Source organism: Dermochelys coriacea, chromosome 8 (assembly GCF_009764565.3).
Source record: "Dermochelys coriacea isolate rDerCor1 chromosome 8, rDerCor1.pri.v4, whole genome shotgun sequence".
Taxonomy (NCBI): Eukaryota; Metazoa; Chordata; order Testudines; family Dermochelyidae; genus Dermochelys; species Dermochelys coriacea.
The window spans coordinates 57,232,215-57,256,884 of record NC_050075.1 but is presented as its reverse complement, the minus strand read 5'-3'; the positions used below and the strand labels follow the sequence as shown (position 1 = coordinate 57,256,884).

Below are 24,670 nucleotides of genomic sequence, written 5' to 3'. Positions count from 1 at the left end.
AACAAAATGAGAGAGCATTCAGAGTGACTCCAGGAATATGTCTTCACTACAGAGTTAGCCCAGCGGATCAGCACCCAGGTTTCATCAGCCAAGTTAGCTTAGCCTGGGTGTGAGAAGCCACACCACAAAGCCATCCCCAAATTACTGTGTTCTCTCCAGTGCTGCACTCCTCCATGTGTCTCACTAGGACTTCTGAGGCATAACCCATAGTTCTCTGTGCTGCAATAAGCTGAGCTGCCCTATGATTCCTTGACAATGGATTGTGGAAAAACTTGTCTGTCCTTCTGGGCACACAGGGAATTGTGGGAGGGCATTGAAGGACCACCAACACTTGAATGATTTAACCAATGCCCTCACTGCAAAGTGAGGTTACCAAGGCGAGTGAAAGCAGGACCCAGGTTCTAACCCATACCTCACACTGTGCCAGCGAGCCCAGATTAAAAGTAATGCCAAACTCAGATAACAGGGTGTGGAAGCAAAGAGGATTGGAGAAACACCCACATAAGAGCTTACGCTAACTCTGTGGTGAAGACATACCCTAGAAGTAAGTTTTAGCATGCCCAGTGCTTTTTGCCTCCCAGGCGCCAAGGCTTAAAAGTAAAAGAAAAACATAACTTCTCCTTGTCATTTTGACATTTACAGTTTATCGAGCAGTTTTACAAGATAGTTGGGGAAGGACAGGGAAAACTTCTTTCATTGCTGCCTCTCAGTTTTTGTTTGCTTCTTGACGATACTTTACAAACCAGTTAATTAGTATATTCTACTTCCACAGGACTCAGGTCTGCTGAACAACATCTGTTTTATAATGTGGTGTTTTTTTATGGATGCTCTTTTACAGATAGGGTTATAATTAAAAGCAGCAGCCCACAATACATAAACCCACCCACAGATCTCCACTGCTAGAGACATTTGTCTTTTTGGAGGTCATTACTCTAGAGAACCAAATACCCAGGAGCAGAGAGGAAGGATGGACATTAAAAGTCAAAGGGACTGAGTCTCCAACGTGCTTAAGTCATTTCTGAAAATGGAACTTAACTATACAAGTCATTTAGGCCTTGCAATAGCGAGCAAAGGAACTTCTAAATACCTCTAAAAACCTGGGCCTTAGACACCGAGGATAAAGTTATCAAAAGCCATTAAGTAATTTAGAAGCCTAATTCCCATGTTCAAAAGTGCCATTTTTGAAGATGGGACTTAATCTCCTAAATTACTTAGGGGTTTTTGACAATTATACCTCAATTCCTCTTTCTCCTGCAAAACTAACTAAACCTCTCCAGTGGAAAAGCAGGGAGGAAATCACTCAATCATACAGGCCACCTGGATGGATTATACGAGTCACAGGTATTCTGCCAGGAATATTCTCCTTCTGATGGCTCAGTCCACTCTGTTGTAAGGTTTGAGGCCTTGTTCTTTGGCTAAGCAATAGCAGCCATATTTGGAGAGACAGCAATCATAAGCTAAAAGCAGGAAGTCAATCTTCACATTCTATCTAAATTACATGTAAACAATGTAGTATCAACTTGTTAAGAAGGAGACACCGTCCTAATGGCACCCACTATCACCAGATAAAGATACAGATCTTAGGGTGGTGAAAGAAAACTTAGTTTGATAGCATTCTACCTGTTAAGAAATCACTTATCAATAGTTGTGGTTATGAAATCCTCATTTCTTTATTGTTGTGTCATTATGGTCCCCACTTACTCATTGTTTCTGTATGGTCTCTGTCTGGTTATTTACTTGTTTCTGTCTGTTACATAATTAATTTTGCTAGGCATAAATTAAGGTGGTGGGGTAGGATTGGTTAGAGAATTTTGTTACACTATGTTCGGATTAGTTAGAAAAATTTTAGTATAATGATTGGTTAAGGTACAGCTAAACAGGGCTCAAATTTCACTATATAAACTGGGGTCCAAAAGGAATTTATTTGAGAAACAACTCCAGGACACAGCCTCAAAGATCAGAGCTGCCAGACCTCAACACTCCGCCAATGATACCATGCAGAAACTGGAATCCCCCAGATGGACCTGATCCTGATTGGCCATCAAGAAAAGTTCATCGGGAGTGGTGAGCACTGTATGTGTAGTGTGTGAATTCTGGTTTTGGTGATTGCTAATAAATAGAGGTTGTGTAGTATATTACTGTGTAAGGCTCTTTCACTGATAAAAGACCCTGTAAACCCACAAAAGATTAAGCCCTGATTAAGCCCAGGGAAAGGGTGTTTGCTCTTAGTCAACAGGGAAAGGGTGTTTGCCCAGAGCTCATGAAGGAGTAAAGCCTGGAGCCCACAGAGGAGTAGAGCCTGGAGCCCATGAAGGGGTAACTTTAGGTGCTTTTCACCCGGAGCCTTAGGAACTGGGTAAGGGTGAGGGTGCCTAAATTAAGAGGGTTATGCTTTGTGCCCTAGGAACTGGGTAAAGGTGGGTGCCCTTGTGTGTGTGAGTAACAGAGAATTTTGTGCGGCTAACACTGAGTACATACAAGTATAAAATTGTCATGAATACACTCACAGCCATCTCTTGGCACCTCATTCTCCACACACACAACACACACACACACACACACACACACACACACACACACACACTCCTCTCTCTTTCTTACAACTCTTAGCTTATCTTTTCTGTCTCTCGTCTTAATGTCTTCCTGTCCTTCCTGTTAACTTACTTCCTCTCTCTTACATATGAGGCAAGTAAGTGACAATTATTCACTATTCCCTTTTAAAAAAAAAGTTTGATTACATTTCACTTAACTACCATTATCCTGGGAATCGGAACAGTGCACTCAAGTTTCACTAAAACTGTTGGGTAAAGTGAACTGGTTTTGAGTAAGAATCTTCTGTGCCTGGTGAGAAATTCAAAAGGTTTCATATTGTTTTTAAAGGTGCCTAATACCATTCACTCATGGGGATGCTGAGTCACATAATTTAATCTGAAGACAAGATGTAACCATGCACAAAACATACTTCAAAGTGTTCTATTGTATAACAACATTTTTTAATTCCTTGGTACCAAATAGGAAATTTAAGCAGATAATTGGGCTAGGGAGGAAAGAGATTGTTTTGTTTAAACAACTTTTATAAAGTACAGTTCCTTCTTTCAAAGGGACACTGTAAAAAAATCCACACTCAAGGCTGTATATTTTACCTATTATTATTCTTTCAATCAACACCTAAACATTAATATAACTGGAGAAAGTTACAGGGAGGAAAACGACAGGTTTCAGAGTAGCAGCTGTGTTAGTTTGTATCCGCAAAAAGAAAAGGAGTACTTGTGGCACCTTAGAGACTAAAATTTATTTGAGCATAAGCTTTCATGAGCTACAGCTCACTTCATCGAATGCATTCAGTGGAAAATACAGTGGGGAGATTTATATACACAGAGAACATGAAACAATGAATGTTACCATTCCTGATCACTCTCCTTACAGTGTGTAAGATAAGCTATTACTAGCAGGAGAGTGGGGGGAATCAAGGTGGGCCATTTCCAGCAGTTGACTGGGAGTGGATGGGTCATTACACAAAGTAAAACTATTTCCCCATGTTTATCTCCCCCTCCCCCGGCTGTTCCTCAGACGTTCTTGTCAACTGCTGGAAATGGCCCACCTTGACTATCACTGCAAAAGGTTTTTCCCCCCACTCATCCGATGAAGTGAGCTGTAGCTCACTAAAGCTTATGCTCAAATAAATTTGTTAGTCTCTAAGGTGCCACAAGTCCTCCTTTTCTTTTTTTAGGAAGCAAAGTGATTTCTCTAATGTCTGTGCTTCTAACAGTGCAATGAGTTTCACTATCTTCCTGTAAACTCAATAACTCAACTCAGTCAGTCAATTTCCCCTTCTATTTATGTGGGGCTTTCATGAAAAAGAAAAAAGGGACAACATTTAAAAACTGGGAAAAGATTACTCCCTAAGTTCAGGATTTTGATTAATCTTTTCTATGAAATTTCATATTTTCAATCAAAAATTCATGAAAATGATGTCTCATTTTAATTCCTATGAACTCTTTTATTGACAATGAACTATGGTTCAACAGGAGAGGAGGAGTTTAACTACCTTTTGTTTTAAAAACTGCACTTTCCCATTATATTTCTGTCCCATGACAGCAGTCCAACCAACTTCTCTGAGCAGCTAAATAAAATATAATCTAATGCCCTGATTCAATGAAGTTCTAAAGCATGTGCTTAATTTTAAGCACATGAGTAATCCCACTGACCTCAAGGAGCTACTCAGATACTTTAAATTGGGCATGTTTTGTTTTGTTGCGAATACCTCAAACAGCTAGCTGCCTCACAGATATTTGAGCAGGTGTAACTTTCCATCCAGGAGAAGGCAGCGATACACATACATACTAGCCATCCGATTACAAACAGTGATCTTCAGAGTTGGCAGGCCATTTTAAACTCTATTAAATAATGCGGCCTGCCAACCTGAGACTGGCATCACAACAGACTTCACAAAGCTTCAGCGTGAATAAAACATGTGCTTGACATCCGTTGGCTGCAGACTCATTTAAAGGATATGACTATAGGGGGAGAAACCACATAGTTGATAAGAGATCATTTCAAGGAAACACGTACTATATTTTAGAAACTTAGAAGTTCAACATTATGACAAGTATATTAGTAACTACCTCTGAACACACACTGCTTTTCCTGCTGTAATAGGTTTCCCAAACAGAGTTACAAACAATGTGTGATCTTACGAACACATCCTGCTTGTTACTGATTCCAGTTCAGATGGGATTTGTGATTCCATTGTTCAATGTGCAAAGTTTTAGTTATTTATAGACTAAGTTTGTTGGTGAAATTGGAGGATTCAGTAATGGCCTTCCCTTGACTTCAATAGTCTTTTGTTTAGGTGTTAAATTATTTTCGATTTATCACACCCGTCAAGATTGCGAGAAAAATCACTTTTAAGAGAAAGTTAAACACATTTGGTGTTGCATCTGTAGAAAATTGGTGAACTCTTCTGCTCTCAATTCTATCTGACAATCAATTCATGAGAATATTAATAGGAGGCAATATAGCTATCAAATTATCAAAGCACCGTATGACTGAACTGTTTATGAGTCTTGACTCCAAAAATCATTGAAATTATGATAGTTTACAATTAGTGTCCAAGGGCAATATTTGAAAAGTGCCTGTATGACACAGAAGCATAAGTTCTAGTTTCAAAGGTGAGTTAGGTGCAGAGGCTCCAGCTCTGGTAGCTAGCCTGAGCCTTCACTGGTGTCACGTCCATGATGCTATATTTAGCATGCTAGTTCGAGCCAAGCTAGTGCTAGTCTGTCTACCCAGGCTGTGAGGCTCACCTCCATCTGCAGTGTAGACATACCCTTGGGAGCTTTTGAAAATTTTACAAAAACATCAAAAATATCTATCAACATTTATTTGAAATAAAATTCTCCCAAATCTATTCTTAATTCACCCCAGCTTATATTAAGAGTCTTTCAAGTTTCATGATGATACCAACACTATACGGTTATTGACAGTAACTACTTGCAGTAGATGATGCACAATACAATATGCACAGGAAAGTCAAATGTACTCACTGTAATGTGTTGAAATGGCTCTATCCAGGACATTTTCAGTTCAGATCTTATATGCAGGTATCACAGTCAAAGAGCTTGTTCTTTTCGGATCCAATTTCACAATGGACAGACTTCAACGTGTTTCCAAAGCGGACTGTAATACCACAGCTCCTTTCATCACTGCATAATGAACAAATGACCCGTGGTTAAAAACAACATTTTCCTTCTAAAATATATTTTCTAATATAGCAGAGTAACCACCTAGGTTGAAAAGGGTTCCCAAAATTCAAACTTTTAATGAAGACCTGAATTTTGAGATAAGTTGAGGATATAAAGATTTCAACCCAGTATAACCTTGATTAGCCATGTTTCTCATGCGATTCCACCCACCCTAATGCAAGTGAATGCTTTGCTCAGCTGCAATTATCCAGCATGTCATGTATCAAAGTGTTTCTCATATTCTTGCAGCCTTACAAATTAATGAAACAGTACAGTACAATTAGAAGCATCAGTTATGTATGTTCATATACTAGCTATAAATATTATTTAAGATACAGTTCAATCATTTAGCTAACAGTTTTCTTAATGTTCTTATGCAAATTCTCGGTAGCTACTGTGTGTACACTTGGTTCCTTGTTAGAAGCCAGTTTTTGCCTTAGGCAGGTGCACAGGAGTGTGAGAGAAAAGGACATATGCAGGCCTTTCCTCTGCACAAGGGAAATGCCAGAGCTGTGTCCTGCATGCACACTAAAAGGTACAAGTTGCCCCAAAAAGGGCAGAGCAAACCTGGCCATTCAAAGAGATGGTGAAGCATGCACACTCCCCTGGTGGTTCTGGATGCTCTGTGAAGCATCCTGCCTCCTGAGGAGGCCAGGGCAGAAAAGGCAGGCAGTGGGGCGGAGCTGAAGAGCTACCTTAAGGAGGTAGCCAGCAGGACAATTGGACGTTTGCAGTACAAAGAACTCTGCAATTCTTTGGAGGTAATTAGTGGTTCCCATCAAGCCATTTTAATGTCTCTACCACCACCTTTGCTTTTGGCAAACTTCAGCTCAAATCACACATTCCCAAGGTCTTATATAACCACATCTAAAAAGAGAGAAGAAATAACCAAAAATTAATGGATTACTGCAGCTATTCAGCAGCTACCTTAGCTGGCACAATATTGCTCCTTTCTAGATTTCCATTGCAACTATGAACTAGCAGCAACAGTTTTCATTGCAATTAGTACAGAGCTCTACTCAAGTCAATAGGATGTCAACTGGGGCCATACAACCCTCCCTTTTTCTCCCTCCCCCCCAAAAATATTTTTTATACACGAGCACTGAGCCAAACAAAAAGAAGCCACTGTAATATTAATTTAGGAATTGCCATAGTTAGAGATTGCCAAAAGCCCTGAAGAATAAGAGTTTATATCCCTTCCAAAACTCTTGGTACATACTTTAATACTTACTGTAAGATTTTGGATATTTTTGTTGTTTATACAAAAGTTAAATCTCTTCTTTATACCTGTTAAACTCAATAACTTGTTCTGCAATGCATTGTGTGAAAAATTAAGGCCATCTGAATCAGAAAGACAGGGATTAATGTAATTTCATTCATATTTTTAATGCTGAGGCAGCTCAATCCCTAAGAGAGAGGAAAGAATGATCTCTCTATATAACTGAGAGGAAATATCTATTCATACTTGGTTTAATTCTAAGACCCCCCAATGCACAAATACATCTTTTCATATCCTTATTTTAATATGGACTAAATTAACTGCAGTAGAAAGATCATTCAAATCATTTTTTCATTCAGGTCAGTCAAATTTGTCACTGTCACACAAGTGGGCAGAATTTAACTGAAGTAGCACCCACCTATATCAGCAACAAATGGGGCCCAGTGTTTCTGTCCATGAGTCTGTTTATTTTTCCCTTGAGTCCTACCGAAAAGGAGCAGTAAAACACTCCACTATCTTTTTAAATTAAGCCTCACTAAATTAGTTATTAAGGAAATTTTTAGAATTTCAAAGCTGCTCAGAAAGAGCATAAAATAAAGGATATTCAATAACTGTAAGCAAAAGGAAGTTTAGGAGCTACAAAAACAGGGAACTTGCGGCCTCCCGAGACAACAGCCAACTACCAACGAGTTAACATGGGTCAGCAAAAAAGACTGTACTAAAGTGAGGAAATTGGAATCAGGAAGCTGCTGTAAGACTTAAGAGAAGATTTTCACAGGCACAGGCACCCATCTCCCATTGACTTTCAATGAAAGCCAGGCACCTGTCCTTTATGCCTTTGAAAATCTCTCCATAACAATTCAGTCAAAAGCCTGGTCTACATTTGAAAGTTATACTGGAGTTACTAAGTTGATTCAACGTGTAATTTACCAGTACGGTCATACCAGTACCAACCTTAGTATGGGCAAAGTTGTAATGGTATAAAGGTATCTTATACTGGTATAGCTCGTCCCATTTGCCTATAGGAAAAGCTATATTAAAGGTGGAGCTGGTAGCACCGTCTATTACTGAGGTTGGCTTAGAGTTCCCATTCTAAGACCCTGTTTTCAATTATTTATAATTTGGCCAGACTTTAACTGTTCAGGGTAAAATTTTCTGTGCCAAGTGACTGTCCCAGGCTGAGTTGTTTTAGAAAGTAAGTATCTGCCAAAACTGTTCAGTCATTTCCGAGAACGAGGCTAGGAAACAATATGTGGCAACCTTTCCTTTGAAAAGCTCTAGTGCCCTCATGCTTTGGAGCAGGAATTTGAAGGTTGGAAGGAAGTCACCTTTATCCCAGGGATGTTCATTTTGCTGTCCCCGTGAAAATCCACTCAAATTTGGTTGATATAAGCCTTTGAAAAACTGCTGTTTTCACATGCTCAATACATCCACTCTTCCTCTCTGATGGACAAAAACCTTGTTGTGGTGGAGAGGCTTGTGTGGGCTAAAGAGCTACATCATCTGGAACTTTCATCTACATGGTAGGGTCCCCTTTGGTGAGCAGGTTTGAGGCAAAGCTCCTGATTAACCACAGTCCAAACTTCACAAGATCCAATGGTGGATCAGGTGCATATGGAAGACCTTTTAGTACTCTGTGGCTGTGAAGACGGATGAGGGCTGCAGCAGGAGGGAGATCCCTGGTTGTCTTGAATCTCCTTGCCACTGGGTCAGGGTTTTCCTCCTGTCTGTGCACTGGTTTCCCCACCCCCCGTTAAAAGATTTCACGTGCAGACTTCTGCCAAAGGGCTCACATCTGCACAAAGCCCTGTGATGACGGACAAGTGGCAGTGAAGACAGGAGCAGTGATCTCTGAGAGTTTTTAATCAATCACAAAGCTGCAAGCAGGCAACAGCCATGTGACAGTCATCTTCTGCTTGAATGAGTCAGAAGTACATTTCAGGAGCAGTGACTGTGACTAAGCAGGCCTTTTTAGGATCCCCTCTGCTCACCCTGAATGGGGAGGGGAATAGAAAAAGTGCTGTAAACATAGGCTGTCACACACTCTGCCAACTGGATGACCGCATCCAGTGGGATCAGTCAACTCCACGGCTGAAACATGAGATTTAAGACAATGAATTTCGCCTCCTGGAATGTCCGCACCCTTATGGACTCTCAGCACAGTGAATGCCCAGAAAGAAGAAAGGGCAAGTCTCAACATTGACATTGCAGCTCTTAGTGAGACACGCCGGGCTGATGAGGGACAATTAAAAGAGAAGGCTACACCTTCTTTTGGAAAGGAAAGCCATCTGAAGAGAAATGCATTACAGGAGCTTCCCATGGGGATCAACGAGCATTTCATGACTCTTTGACTCAAGCTCAGCAACAACCAATATGCCACAGCCATCAGTGCATACACCCCAACACTTAATGATGAGGAAGACAAGGAACAGTTTTATAGCACTCTTGGTGAACTCCTCACAGCCATACTTAAGGTAGACAAACTTATCCTCCTGGGAGATTTCAATGCCAGAGTCAGATGGGACTCTCAACTCTGGAGCAGCAAAATAGTCAAAGAAGGGGTGGATAACGTAAACCTCAATGGTATTCTTCTCCTCAGCAAATGTGTGGAGCATGACCTGCTCATCACAAATACCATCTTTAGGCAAAGTAACAAATTTGAGATCACCTGGAAACATCCTCTGTCCAAACACTGGTACCTAGAATCATAGAATATCAGGGTTGGAAGGGACCTCAGGAGATCTAGTCCAACCCCCTCCTCAAAGCAGGACCAATCCCCAATTTTTGCCGCAGATCCCTAAATGGCCCCCTCAAGGATTGAACTCACAGCCCTGGGTTTAAGCAGGCCAAGCTCAAATCACTGAGCTATCCCTCCCCCCATACCTCCTTGACTATGTTAGAGACAGAGCTTGAGATTACACCAATGTCCATATAATACAAGCCATGAAAGGTATAGATCACTGTTGGACAGACCATCAATTAGTAAGATCAGTCATGTATCTGCAGTTTGCTCCACCACACTGCAAACACCCAAAGAGAAATCAGTATAACATCGAGCATTTCAGGACCAAGCCAGCTGCGAGATGTTCCAGCAATACCTGTCTGAGAAACTCTCTAACTTGCTTGTTAATATCATTGATATTCAAGAGCACTGGACTCAACTTAAAAATACCATTCACAGTGCATGTGCTGAAAATATAGGATATTCCACCTGACTTTAAGAATACCAACATTGTTACAATATTCAAGAAAGGGGGCAAATCTTTGTGCAGGAACTACAAAGGTATTGCCCTCCTCTCATCGCAGGGAAGATACTTGCCCAGATCCTACTAAACCGCTTTTTCCCCCTTGCAGAGGAACTCCTCCCTGAATCACAGTGTTGCTTCAAGCCATCCCAAGGCACAATTGACGTGATCTTTGTGGCATGACAGATTCAGGAGAAGTGCAGAGAGCAACACCAGGAACTGTTCATGGCATTCATCAATCTAACCAAGGCCTTTGACTCTATCAATCGTGATGCCCTATGGGAGATGCTATGTAGGTTTGGCTGTCCACAGAAATTCATTTCCATCACCAGACTAATCCATGATGGGATGACTGCCATCATTCTGTGCAACAGCTCAGAGACCGAACCATTCATCACTCGCACTGGTGTCAAGCAGGGCTGTGTTATTGCTCAAACACTCTTCTCCATTTACCATGCTGTGATCCTGATTCTCATCTGTGACCGCCTCCTTGATGGAATCGGGATTGAGTATCATATGGACGGTGAACTCCTCAATCAAATGTCTCCAAACCAAATCTAAGATCACAAGAATTGGAATTCAGATGACTGCATCATTCCTGATGACTTGAATTCAGATGACTGCATCACCCTCAGAGGCCAATCTGCAAAGTATCCTACATCTTTTTGCAGATGCCTGTCGCAGCCTTGGTCTGTCTCTCAACATCGGGAAAACCAAGGTACTCTACCAGCCCTCACCTGCACAAAACCACAGTTTGTATTCCACAAATAACCATCAGTAGAGAACCCCTGGAAAATGTGGACTATTTTCCATAACATGGCAGCCACCTCTCCGAAACAGGCAGCATTGACACAGAAATTGAATACAGGATCTGCTATGCCAGTACATCCTTTGGAAGACTACTCAAACAAGTCTTCAATGACAGGGATCTGCAAGTAAGTATCAATATCTTGGTTTACAAGGCAGTTGTCATCCCCACCCTTCCCTATTGGTGTGAGACCTGGGTAACCTATAGACGACATCTATAGTGGCTGGAGTGGTTCCAACAGCACTGCCTCAGGAGGATTCTCAGGATCAGCTGGGAAGACTGACGCACTAACATCAGCTTCTCTCTTCAGCCAATATCAGCAGTATAGAAATGCAGGTCATGAAACACCAACTCCACTAGGCTGGCCGCTGTGTACGTATGCCTGACATTCACCTCCCAACGCAAGTACTCTTCTCTCAATTAAGTCAGGGGAGAAGGGCAGAGGGCAGTGGAAGCACTTCAAAGACATACTAAAATTACACCTTGAAAAGGGTGCATCAACGCAACAAACTGGGAGGACTCAGCACAGAGCAGAACACAGTGGTGCCACACCATACACCAGGCCACAGCTCACTTTGAGGAGAACATATATGCTCATGAGACTGAGAAGTGACACAGGAGGAAAAAAAGAGCACAACAGTCCAGCCAACAACTATGTCTCCTCCAAGATTATACCTGTCACTTCTGTTGGAAAATTTGTAGGGCACAAATTGGGCTCCTCAGCCACTTAAAAACCCACCAACGAACCCCCTTGGCAGACATCATCCTCACATCGAGGGATAGCTGAAGACATTCACTCTCAATAAGACCTCACTAAGATGCTTTATACAGACTACACACACAGAGAGAGAGAGAAAGTTAAAAATAAATTAAGGTTGTAAAGCTGAGCATTCAAAAGTTAAGAAATGCCAGAATTAAGGTTTCCTGTGCAGCCTTAATTGAGCATTGCTGTGATTATGCATTATGATTCAGACTTTAATTACATGATCACATACTATTTTTCCCCACAAGATTCCTGCCTCAGTGCACAGCACTGACTCAAAATTTCAGACAACCTCTGTTTTTGACAGACTGTTGCCAAAAGAAACAGTAGATGTAATACAACCATGATCTAAAGTTGTTAATACAGCACAGTCTACTTTAGAGAAGAGTAATTTTAAACTCAACCTAAATTGAATCTGTGAATTCCTATATTTGAATGATCGTTAAAATTGCAATTATATTCATCTGTATGACACAGTACATGAAGGGATATGTGCTTAGATTTGAAATTAAATTAATTAAGTTTAGCAAACTGATTAATTTTAGAATCATAGGACTGGAAGGGACCTTGAGGGGTCATCTAAGCCAGTCCTCCACTCTCATGGCAGGACTAAGTATTATCCAAGACCATCCCTGACAGGTGTTTGTCTAACCTGCTCTTAAAAATCTCCAATGACGGAGATTCCACAACCTCCCTAGGCAATTTATTCCAGTGCTTAAGCACCCTGACAGTTAGGAAGTTTTTCCTAATGGCCAACCTAAACATCCCTTGCTGCAATTTAAGCCTACTGCTTCTTGTCCTACCCTCAGAGGTTAAGAACAATTTTTGTCCCTCCATCTTGAAACAACTTTTTATGTACTTGAAAACTTATCATGTTCCCTCTCAGTCTTCTCTTTTCCAGACTAAAGAAACCCAAATTTTTCAATCTTCCCTCATAGGTCATATTTTCTAGACCTTTAATCGTTTTTGTAGCTCTTCTCTGGATTTTCTGCAATTTGTCCACATCTTTTCTGAAATGTGGCACCCAGAACTGGACACAATACTTCAGTTGAGGCCTAATCAGCATGGAGTAAAGTGGAAGAATTACTTCTTGTGTCTTGCTTAAAACACTCCTGCTAATACATCCCAGAATGATGTTCTCTTTTTTTGCAATAGTGCTACACTGCTCACTCATATTTAGCTCGTGGTCCACTATGACCCCCCCCAAGTCCCTTTCCACAGTACTCCTTCCTAGGCAGTCATTTCCCATTTTGTATGTGTGCAACAGGTTGTTCCTTCCTAAGTGGAGTACTTTGCATTAGTCCTTATTGAATTTCATCCTAGTGTTCAATTCTTTGCTATTTTATTGGTATTAATAAAGTAGATCCTATTTTATTAATTAGTCACATTGAATATTGTCTTGAAGGATCATAGGTTAGTTTGTTATCAAAATTATCTTCTGATCAATTAATTTATTTAACATTATAGTCATTTGCATAACAAACATACTGTTGCCAAGCCATGCACCTCTTAACATTAGGTTCCCAATTCAAATTCAGCTGAGGTCAGCGGAAGGTAAAAATTTGTTATCTGATGACTGTTTGGGGATTTATGTGAAATGCATTTTGTGGACTCAGTCCAGTTCACAGGGTCCACATAACAAATTACACTATAATTGCATCTATTTGCCAATGCCCACCCTATATAAAAAGTGAGGACTTCAAGCTCAGTCACTAAGTCCAGCTTCTTTCATGACGTCCAAGGACATCATGCTTCCCTTATTCATGCTGAGCTATAGCTTACTCTGCAGTTAGTCCCACTAACAAAAATGATCTCAGAAAACAAATAAGGTACAATTCGGTGTGAGTGTAGCTGGCAGAATTCAGTCTTAAGTTTATAAGAAAACTGCAAAAGAAAAAGAGGACTGATTATCCCAGGTCTGTGCCAACTTGTTTTTGTTTTTTAAAGACATCGGAGGGATACAGAGTAGGTTTGATCTTGACTCAGGCTTCTGGTGTGAAACACTTGAAAATTGAAAGAAAATGAATAAATGTGACACAGGCATCTATGAAAAACATGTCCAAGATAATAACAGGAAGGATACAGAGTAGGTTTGATCTTGACTCAGGCTTCTGGTGTGAATGTCATCAAAAGGGTTGTATCTACTTTTATCAGATCAGATTGCAGGATTTTATTTTCCTCACAGCATATTAATGTGATTGTATAATAAATAATTTGTTTCAGAGTGAATTTTCTAAGAGTCCAGGGGAAAACATTGAAGAGTTATATCTTAATTTAGTTCTTTGGAGCAGGGACTGTGTGTATGCACCGCACCTAGCACAATGGGACTCTGATCTCAAATGGGAACTCTAAGCCTTATTAATATATATTGTTTTCTCCTTTGTTCTTTCCATCACAAAAAGTGATACCTTGCTGACAAAGGAGGAGTAGTGGGAAGGACGAGTTGGAATGGTAGAGGAGAAGCCCGGTGCCTGTGCCCCATTTCTTGGGAGATGACTTAGGGTGGACTATGTGAGAGAAGATGATGCAGCGAGAGTAGCTGCGGAGGAAGTTTTGTGGTGGGGGAAGCAGGCGACAGAATGCCAGAGGCTGGCGATAGTGAGAGAGAAAATCATGGATGCCAGTGATATTTTTGGCAGATGAAGCAGGCAAAGGGAAGTGGAGAAAAAAGGGCAAGTCTGAGGTTTGAAGGGGAGGTTTTAATTGGGTCAGAGCTAGTGATGAGGACAGGTGCTGGGGCTAAGAATGATAGGACAGACGGGGTTGGGGCAGATGTCAATGGTGTGTAGGGGGAGGTAATCAGACCAATGATCTATAGACAGCTCTCTGGTATGTTTTATGAAACCCTACTTTACAGTACCTTCCCATGAAACAGTAGACAATACTTGATGAGTCAGAGGAATTCAATAATCACATAAAATGCCTAATCAGTCGCACAGTACTGAATATGGAGGGAAAATATTTCTTCCCAGCCTCTGCAAGGAATTAATTTATACCCTGAAGCATGATGTTAAAGTTACCCATAGGTTTGTCTGCATAACTATAAGGATTTTTTTATTCCTCATACAAGTTGCCAATACATTTTTCAGACAAGTATTGTTTGTGTCCTGGTGACTGGGCCTCATAAGTACAGGCTTGAAATAAGTTACTTGGCACAGCTCTTCATGTTTTGCTAAAACTCTTTGCATAAGCACTGGAATTATAAGCTAAGAGGAAATGTTCATCATACAGGGGTATGACATTACAAAGGTCCTGTGAAGGCCTGTGACAAAAGCACATCATTATACACAATTATGCTGCATACCAAATTTTGGGGAAGTTAGAAAAATGAATTGCAATAATCGTGGATATATTATTATTGCACTGATTATTTACATATAATATAAAGAATACATTCAGAGACCCATGATGCCAATAGAACGAGTAGGTGTTTCCATGGAAGGAAGATTTCATGGAGTTCTCATATACAAGTAGCATTTTTTTCAGTATTGTATTTTTTACATTTATTCTGCTGATTTAGAAGTTGAAATAACAAAACTAGCTCCAAGGCAAAAATGTTCAAATGAAAGATTCCAAGAGTATTTAAAAGTGGAGAAGATCATTGTTTAACTACAATGGAATCTGGACCAGTGGAAAGATATTTAGCTGCCAGAGATTCTAAAAACATCTAGGGGGAAACCCAAACAAAAGTAGTCTCCACAGTGTGCTGTGGGACTCCCTGAAGGCTTACATGAGATACACAATCATTTATTTTTGCCATCAATAAAAGCCCCCCCAAAAAATCAAAAAGAAGAACTTGAAAAACATAAAACTGAGTCAACGGAAAAAAAGGAAGCATTTGGGGATCACACCAGCAATGACAATTATAGCACAACAATCGTCATCCACATTTTTATAGATAATTTTATTTCAAGCAAAGAGTGAAATGGGCTTGCAGTATAAATATCTTTGCAGTATAAGTGGGATAAAGGTAAGAAAAATGGTGGACCAGTTGTGTTAGCGGGAAGCCCAATCAGTAATTCCAGCAATAAAAACAGCCTCTTTTAAAAAAAAAAACTAATTAATTTGATGAGGACACAGCAGCAAAATGAGGACAGGCACAAGTATGGAATTAGGGGGCAGGCTGCAACTTTTATTAAACATTAACACAGGGAAGGAGGGCTACTCGCCCATCACCTATACTTCCCTACATCAGGCAATTAATTAGTTCCACTGCAGAGTTACAGAGCTCCTTACCATATAACCCATAACTGGCGCCAAGGTTACAGCGCTCCTTTCATATACCCCATAATGCGGGTTAGGTGTTCCTCAATTTATTATCCAGGATTCAGCTCTCTCCAAGTCCTAGCACCCACCCACTCCCCCATGAGGAAGACAGAGGGTGCACAGATTGGGTTTAGCTCACTAGAGCCACATGGTCTAATCTCAGCCTGTAAAAGCCACAAGAGCTTAATCTTTCACATGAGCCCAAGGCCCAACACCAAAATCCAACGCCTTTTACCTCTGGGAACTGTTCATTCTATTGTCTCAACTGCACTGAACACCAGCCACAAGTTGCAATGAATAAACACCTTCACCCCAGTACCTCAGTTATGTACTAAGCATGTTCCTACTCAACCCACTGTGGCTTGACGGTGCTGCAAGGATGGCAAAAAACTCCATGGTTCTCTGCCAATTGGCTGTGGGAGAAAAATTACTTCCTGACCCTCTAAACAGGTGATCGGCTAGACCAGCTGCATCTGTCAGACCATGTTCCCATACCTAATTTGGGCGGGTAAGGTGGACTGCTGAAACGGAGCTGATAGAGCTTCCAGAAGGCCCCAGCACAGGGACTAAATCCTGTGAGTTGGGGAATGCTGGCCAGTCAGCATCCTTCTCCCGCAGTGGGCCAATGGGTGCCAAAGACTCCCAGCGGGAAGAGCTACCTACTCTTCCCTTGGGAACTGTCTCCCTACATTGCTACTGTGACTGTCCCCCTTTCACTGTTAGGCCTGTCAAGTTCCCCTCCTCACATTGATGTGGGTAGGTCACATTTGTGGGGTTTTCATTTTGGGGAACTCAACTTGGACAGAGAACCCACAACTCCATTTTAAGACCCAGGATGCTGCAGACACACAGCCCCTCTCAAAACTGAGCCCTAAGTGTCTCAGACTGGGCACTCCAAAATGAAGGCATTTAAAGCCAATGGCTCATTTTGAAAATTTTGACTGCAGTGACAAATGCCAAAACAATACATGAAATACATACAAGATTATGAAACAATATATAGCCCTAGGTGCCCCATCTGAACAAGTGGGATACATTTGTTTGGGGAATGGGGTTGCATATATCCCTTTAAAAATGTTAATGGAAAAACACAAATTAAGAGTTTGCCCCTGGTGTCTTTGGCCAGATATTCTACTTCAGGTACTGTGTGCTGGCGGATGCCCTCTTCCCTGCAAGGGGATGAATTTCAGAGAGACTGCATACAACTACGAAAGCTACTTAAAAGAAATGCTCTGCTATGGTTATTGCAGTGCAGGAGACTGAAATCTCCAGGCAACTCATTTAAAAAGCCTGAGAAGTAATTTGTAGCACTTTATAGGATGGTCTTCTGGCTAGAGCGATGAACTTGGACTCAGGACATCTAGCTTTAGTTCCTGGGTCTGTCACAGATTTCCTGTGTGACCACAGGCAAGTCACTCCAGCTCTCTGTACCTCAGTTCCCCATCCGTAAAATGGAGGAATACGTACCGTCTCCCACCCTCTCTCATCTATTTAGTTTATAAGCTCTTTGGAGTAGTGACTGTCTCTTACTATATATCTGAATATTATCTAGTGCAATGGGCTTCTTTCTCAAGTGCAGTCTTTCAGCACTACTGTAAACAATAAATAATAAGTGCTATTTAAATGCTAAGGATTAATATTAGTGGGTTCCGTACAATTAAAACTTGGTGAGTCATGATCAAGACTTACCACCCATTTAAACACCTTCGATTCAATGAATTAGGTTCTAGAACAAGTTACTCTAGAGCTTTTCAGATTTGTGGGCACATCTAAGGATGCATCAAAGCATCCTATAGCACGTGTTCTGCCACGTTTTCACCACAGCCAAATTGGACTAAGAACTGTGGTCACAGGGTTTGCCATCTTTCATTCAGAACTTTAGCTGAACGTGACTCTGTATTAGGATGACTATTGATTGATTTGGGTTTATTTGATCTTTTAGACACAAATTGGTGATAAAGGGTGTATCTATGCTATTTCCTTTGGCCTTCAGTTTAATAACATGAAATCATGACAAATTCTTTTGAGATGTGCGCGTGCGAAAGTAAATCCTCAAAGTAATTTGTTACAACTTTCTAGTAAAGTAAATATTAAAGTATTGCTGAAATGTTTAGCATCCTATTTAAACAAAACTAAAAGTACCATTGCAATATTTTATAAAATGCATCTAATTCATGGCAAGAGGTTAAATCATAGAATATCAGGGTTGGAAGGGACCTCAGGAGATCATCTAGTCCAACCCCCTGCTCAAAGCAGGCACAATCCCCAATTTTTGCCCCAGATCCCTAAATGGCCCCCTCAAGGATTGAATTCACAACCCTGGGTTTCGCAGGCCAATGCTCAAACCAATAATGCACATTTGATTATTTTCCCTATAATATTTATAAAAATTAGATTTTTGGGGCCAGGATGGAAAATGATGCATTTAATCTTTAGGAAAGATTTCTCATTCACAGACCAAGACACACAAGCATTTTATTTATACACAAATTTTTCTACCCTGCACCATCAGTGTGCTGATAGATATGCAAACTCCAGACACAAAAAAATTGTTCCTTTTCCATATTCATTTAATCATTGGCTTCTCTGTTGAGTTGGTTCTGCGGGGGGCAGAGGGAGTTGTGTGACACTGGCAGACCAGGAGCCAGCTTATGCCAAGGCCCCTAGCCCTCACTGAACACTAACAAATGAATAGTTGGAAACCAGCCTGACTCATCTGTGTTAGCATTATTAAAATAGATTTGAAGTTTATAAGAATGTGTTTAGTGTTTGGACTTTATGAAATGCTTGTTAGTTGCTGCATGCATGAATTTCACTTATAAAATCTGTATATCATGTTATAAGGTAATATTCAAGTGTTTGCTTTGTAACTATAAAAAGAGTTTGCTATAACACTCTAAACCCCCACAGCCAGGAGAGAAGCATTACCAAATATGAAATACTAGTTTACCACAAGAGGTGTCATCTCCTCCCCAACAAAAGAAGGCCTATCGACACCAGATGAACTATTTTGTTCACTAACGTTCCACAAGATGGTGTTGATTGCTCCCCCACACCCTCAAAGAGGGGATGTGCACAAACCCTCATCCCATCACAGTTTGAATTCTGGGAGAAGGAAATGTAAATCCCTACCAGAAAGAACTGTATCACTATCTTGCTTGGAGTTTGGAGAGGGCAATATTTCTAAGCTTAAACAAGGGATCCCCAAGTTGCTTAGCTTAATGGACATATAGAACTTGCATATTACAGCAGCATCTATTACCTTTTGAAACCTAAGATTGTAACTAATTTGTGTGTGTGTGTGTGTGTGTGCGCGCGCATGTGTGTATTTACCTGCTTTAACCTTGTAAATAACTTATTTCTTCTTCTTAGTTAATAAATCTTTAGCTGGTTTATTACAGTATTGGCTACAAGCATGGTCTTTGGTGAGCGATCTAAGATACAATTGACCTGGGGTAGGTGACTGGTCCTTTTGGACTGGGAGTAACCTGAATATAGTTACAATTTTTGTTGTAAGGAACCATCTATCACAAAGGCAAGACTGCATGGGTGCAAGATAGACCAGAGTGCCCAAGGCCACTGTCTGTGTCTCCATGTTAAGGGTATTATAGTGCTTGAGGAGTTCACATTTGATACTTGGTTGGTGAAATCTAATTATAGAACACACAGCCATTTGGGGGTTGTGTCCTGGTTTGTAACAGTCTGCCTTGAGATTGGCACTCACATTCATGAGCCATTCCACACAACTTGATAATGGACACCTATCTAGTGAGATCTAAGGCCCTGATCCTGCACTCTGCCCCAGCTGGGCACAAACGTCCACTTGCATGGAACTCAACCTCATTTCATACAGGCCAAACAACCAGCTGAGCAGCAGAGAACTTTCAATCCAAAATGTGAACCTTTACAAAACAGATTTTTGGGCTATTTGACTGTTCTGGAAGCCCAGGATCACATCAGTATAGTACAGAATATATTAATCAGTTTTGATATTCTGTATCTATTCAATTTAAATAAGAAGTAGAGGAGACTCTGCTGTGCTCGACAGACAGAAAGTCCCCCATCTCCCCCAAAATCTTCTCTCCTTGTCAGAAGGGCAAAGCAGCACTGTCCTTCTGTCTGCTACTGGGGCAGGTATGGAGGTGTTCTGCTAACTGCTGAGATAATAACAGGTGACTGCTTTCCAGCCCCTACAAGGGTGTATTTCTGCTCCTCTATGCCTCCCACAACCTCTGCTTCTGAGTCCTCTACCTAGTGAATAGTTCCAGTGACTGAATCTGTTGTTGCTCAAGGCTTCTCCAGCTGGTCTCTTAAGGGAGACTATGCTAGGCTGGGGAAGACGCTTAAGGAAATTGAGGCTCAGGAGATCTTTAGCGGGATCCTTCCTGTTCCTAGAGAAGGGCAACGAAGGTGTGACAAGATTATGACTGTCAACAGATGGCTTAGGCAGTGGTGCTATAAGGAGGGCTTTGGGATGTATGGCCACTGGGAGGCATTCACGGACAGAGGACAGTTCTCTCGGGATGGACTTCATCTGAGTAGGGAAGGAAATAGACTTCTAGGATGGAGGCTGGCACAACTGATAAAGAGAACTTTAAACTAGGAATTAGGGGGAGATGGATGGGAGATGTCCAGGAAATCTCCACGCCAGATTTTAGCATTGAGAGGGAAGAAGACGAAGTAAGAAAGGATAGAGCCGTGGGTAGGAGAATGTATATAAGGAGCGAGGGCAGTGTGGATACTAGTCTAATAGGTTATACTGGCTGTAGAATGACTGTGCCTAATAGGGTACAAAATGTGAGAGAGGCCAAACAGCAAAAATTAAGATGTTTGTACACCAATGCAAGGAGCCTAGGTAACAAAATGGAGGAACTAGAGCTACTGGTGCAGGAAGTGAAACCAGATATTATAGGGATAACAGAAACATTGTGGAATAGTAGTCATGACTGGACTACAGGTATTGAAGGGTATGTGCTGTTTAGGAAAGACAGAAACAAAGGTAAAGGGGGTGGAGTAGCATTGTATATCAATGATGAGGTAGAATGTAAAGAAATAAGATGCGATGCAATGGATAAGACAGAGTCCGTCTGGGCAAAAATTACATTGGGGAAGAAAACTAGTAAAGCCTCTCCTACGATAGTGCTTGGGGTGTGCTCCGGGATCTAATTTGGATATGGATAGAGCCCTTTTTAATGTCTTTAATAAAGTAAATACTAATGGAAACTGCATGATCATGGGAGACTTTAACTTCCCAGATATAGACTGGAGGACCAGTGCTAGCAATAATAATAGGGCTCAGATTTTCCTAGATGCGATAGCTGATGGATTCCTTCATCAAGTAGTTGCTGAATCAACTAGAGGGGATGCCATTTCAGATTTAATTTTGGTGAGTAGCGAGGACCTCATAGAAGAAATGGTTGTAGGGGACAATCTTGGCTCAAGTGATCATGAGCTAATTCAGTTCAAACTAAATGGAAGGATTAACAAAAATAAATCTGCAACTAGGGTTTTTGATTTCAAAAGGGCTGACTTTCAAAAATTAAGGAAATGAGTTAGGGAAGTGGATTGGACTGAAGAACTTATGGATCTAAAGGTAGAGGAGGCCTGGGATTACTTTAAATCAAAGCTGCAGAAGCTATCGGAAGCCTGTATCCCAAGAAAGGGGAAAAAAATTCATAGGAAGGAGTTGTAGACCAAGCTGGATGAGCAAGCATCTTAGAGAGGTGATTAAGAAGAAGCAGAAAGCATACAGGGAGTGGAAGATGGGAGGGATTAGCAAGGAAAGCTACCTAATTGAGGTCAGAACATGTAGGGATAAAGTGAGACAGGCTAAAAGTCGAGTAGAGTTGGACCTTGCAAAGGGAATTAAAAACAGTAAAAGGTTCTATAGCCATATAAATAAGAAGAAAACAAAGAAAGAAGAAGGTGGGACCGCTAAACACTGAGGATGGAGTGGAGGTTAAAGATAATCTAGGCATGGCCCCATATCTAAACAAATACTTTGCCTCAGTCTTTAATAAGGCTAAAGAGGATCTTAGGGATAATGGTAGCATAACAAATGGGAATGAGGATATGGAGGTAGATATTACCATATCTGAGGTAGAAGCGAAACTGAAACAGCTTAAAGAAAAGGAGTACTTGTGGCACCTTAGAGACTAACAAATTTATTAGAGCATAAGCTTTCGTGAGCTACAGCTCACTTCATCGGATGCACGAAAGCTTATGCTCTAATAAATTTGTTAGTCTCTAAGGTGCCACAAGTACTCCTTTTCTTTTTGCGAATACAGACTAACACGGCTGCTACTCTGAAACCTGAAACAGCTTAATGGGACTAAATCGGGGGGCCCAGATAATCTTCATCCAAGAATATTAAAGGAATTGGCACCTGAAATTGCAAGCCCATTAGCAAGAATTTTTAATGAATCTGTAAACACAGGAGTAGTACCGAATGATTGGAGAATTGCTAATATAGTTCCTATTTTTAAGAAAGGAAAAAAAAGTGATCCGGGTAACTACAGGCCAGTTAGTTTGACATCTGTAGTATGCAAAGTCTTGGAAAAAAATTTGAAGGAGAAATTAGTTAAGGACGTTGAAGTCAATGGTAAGTGGGACAAAATACAACATGGTTTTACAAAAGATAGTTCGTGCCAAACCAACCTAATCTCCTTTTTTGAAAAGGTAACAGATTTTTTAGATAAAGGAAATGCAGTGGATCTAATTTACCTAGATTTCAGTAAGACATTTGATACCGTGCCACATGGGGAATTATTAGTTAAATTGGAGAAGATGGGGATCAATATGAACATCAAAAGGTGGATAAAGAATTGGTTAAAGGGGAGACTGCAATGGGTCCTACTGAAAGGCGAACTGTCAGGTTGGAGGGAGGTTACCAGTGGAGTTCCTCAGGGATCGGTTTTGGGACCAATCTTATTTAATTACTGACCTTGGCACAAAAAGTGGGAGAGTGCTAATAAAGTTTGCAGATGATACAAAGCTGGGAGGTATTGCCAATTCGGAGAAGGATCGGGATATTATACAGGAGGATCTGGATGACCTTGTAAACTGGAGTAATAGTAATAGGATGAAATTTAATAGTGAGAAGTATAAGGTTATGCATTTAGGGATTAATAACAAGATTTTAGTTATAAGTTGGGGATGCATCAATTAGAAGTAACAGAAGAGGAGAAGGACCTTGGAGTATTGGTTGATCATAGGATGACTATGAGCTGCCAATGTGATATGGCTGTGAAAAAAGCTAATGCGGTTTTGGGATGCATCAGGAGAGGCATTTCCAGTAGGGATAAGGAGGTTTTAGTACCATTATATAAGGCACTGGTGAGACCTCACCTAGAATACTGTGTGCAATTCTGGTCTCCCATGTTTAAAAAGGATGAATTCAAACTGGAGCAGGTTCAGAGAAGGGCTACTAGGATGATCCGAGGAATGGAAAACTTGTCTTATGAAAGGAGACTTAAGGAGCTTGGCTTGTTTAGCCTAACTAAAAGAAGGTTGAGGGGAGATCTGATTGCTCTCTATAAATATATCAGAGGGATAAATATAGGAGAGGGAGAGGAATTATTTAAACTCAGCACCAATGTGGACACAAGAACAAATAGGTATGAACTGGCCACCAGGAAGTTTAGACTTGAAATCAGACAAAGGTTTTTAACCATCAGAGGAGTGAAGTTTTGGAATAGCCTTCCAAGGGAAGCAGTGGGGGCAAAAGATCTATCTGGTTTTAAGATTCTACTTGATAAGTTTATGGAGGAGATGGTATGATGGGATAGTGGGATTTTGGTAAGTAATTGATCTTTATTTATTCAGGGTAAATAGGACTAATCCCCCGAGATGGGATATTAGATGGATGGGATCTGAGTTACCCAGGAAAGAATTTTCTGTAGTATCTGGCTGGTGAATCTTGCCCATATGCTCAGGGTTTAGCTGATTGCCATATTTGGGGTCGGGAAGGAATTTTCCTCCAGGGCAGATTGGAGAGGCCCTGGAGGTTTTTCGCCTTCCTCTGTAGCATGGGGCACGGTTGACTTGAGGAAGGCTTCTCTGCTCCTTGAAGTCTTTAAACCATGATTTAAGGACTTCAGTAGCTCAGACATAGGTGAGGTTTTTCATAGGAGTGGGTGGGTGAGATTCTGTGGCCTGCGCTGTGCAGGAGGTCGGACTACATGATCAGAATGGTCCCTTCTGACCTTAGTATCTATGAATCTATGGTGGTATTTAAATTAATTTTCTCTGTTATGTGGCTGCCCTTAGAATTCTGAACAACAGCAGTGAAAACTCTGAGCTGCAGCAATGGCACTAGTGTGGTCTCTCTTCAGATTTAGGAAAACAGCATTGCATCAGTTCACACTTTCATTCATGTTTGAAAGATTATCTTCACAGCCAGAAATTAGCAACACAGTCAGATCCTCAGGGGTGTAAGTCAGCATAGCTCCACTGACTGACACTGATTTATACCTGCTGAGAATCTGGCCCTCTTCCCCTTCTTTCCTGCCCCCCATTAAAATTTGGATTTGACAGCAGTTGATTGTATTCACCAGGAATGATTTCTACTCATCCTGAGTGAGAGGATTTTTCAAACCCTATTTTGACCAGATACAATGAATATCA

The 24,670-nt window shown here is 41.0% G+C and overlaps 1 protein-coding gene across 3 annotated transcripts in view; it reads right to left on the bottom strand.

Annotated features, from left to right (window-relative positions):
* PLA2G4A (phospholipase A2 group IVA) overlaps window positions 1-24,670 on the bottom strand; it is a 129,833-nt gene that overhangs the window by 91,873 nt on the left and 13,290 nt on the right. For all 3 annotated transcript variants that reach the window (XM_038414861.2, XM_043490706.1, XM_043490705.1), the window contains exon 2: window positions 5,547-5,705. In XM_038414861.2, coding sequence (XP_038270789.1) covers window positions 5,547-5,579 — 33 coding nt within the window. In that variant the 5' untranslated portion in view covers window positions 5,580-5,705. The remainder of the gene's footprint in view (window positions 1-5,546; window positions 5,706-24,670) is intronic.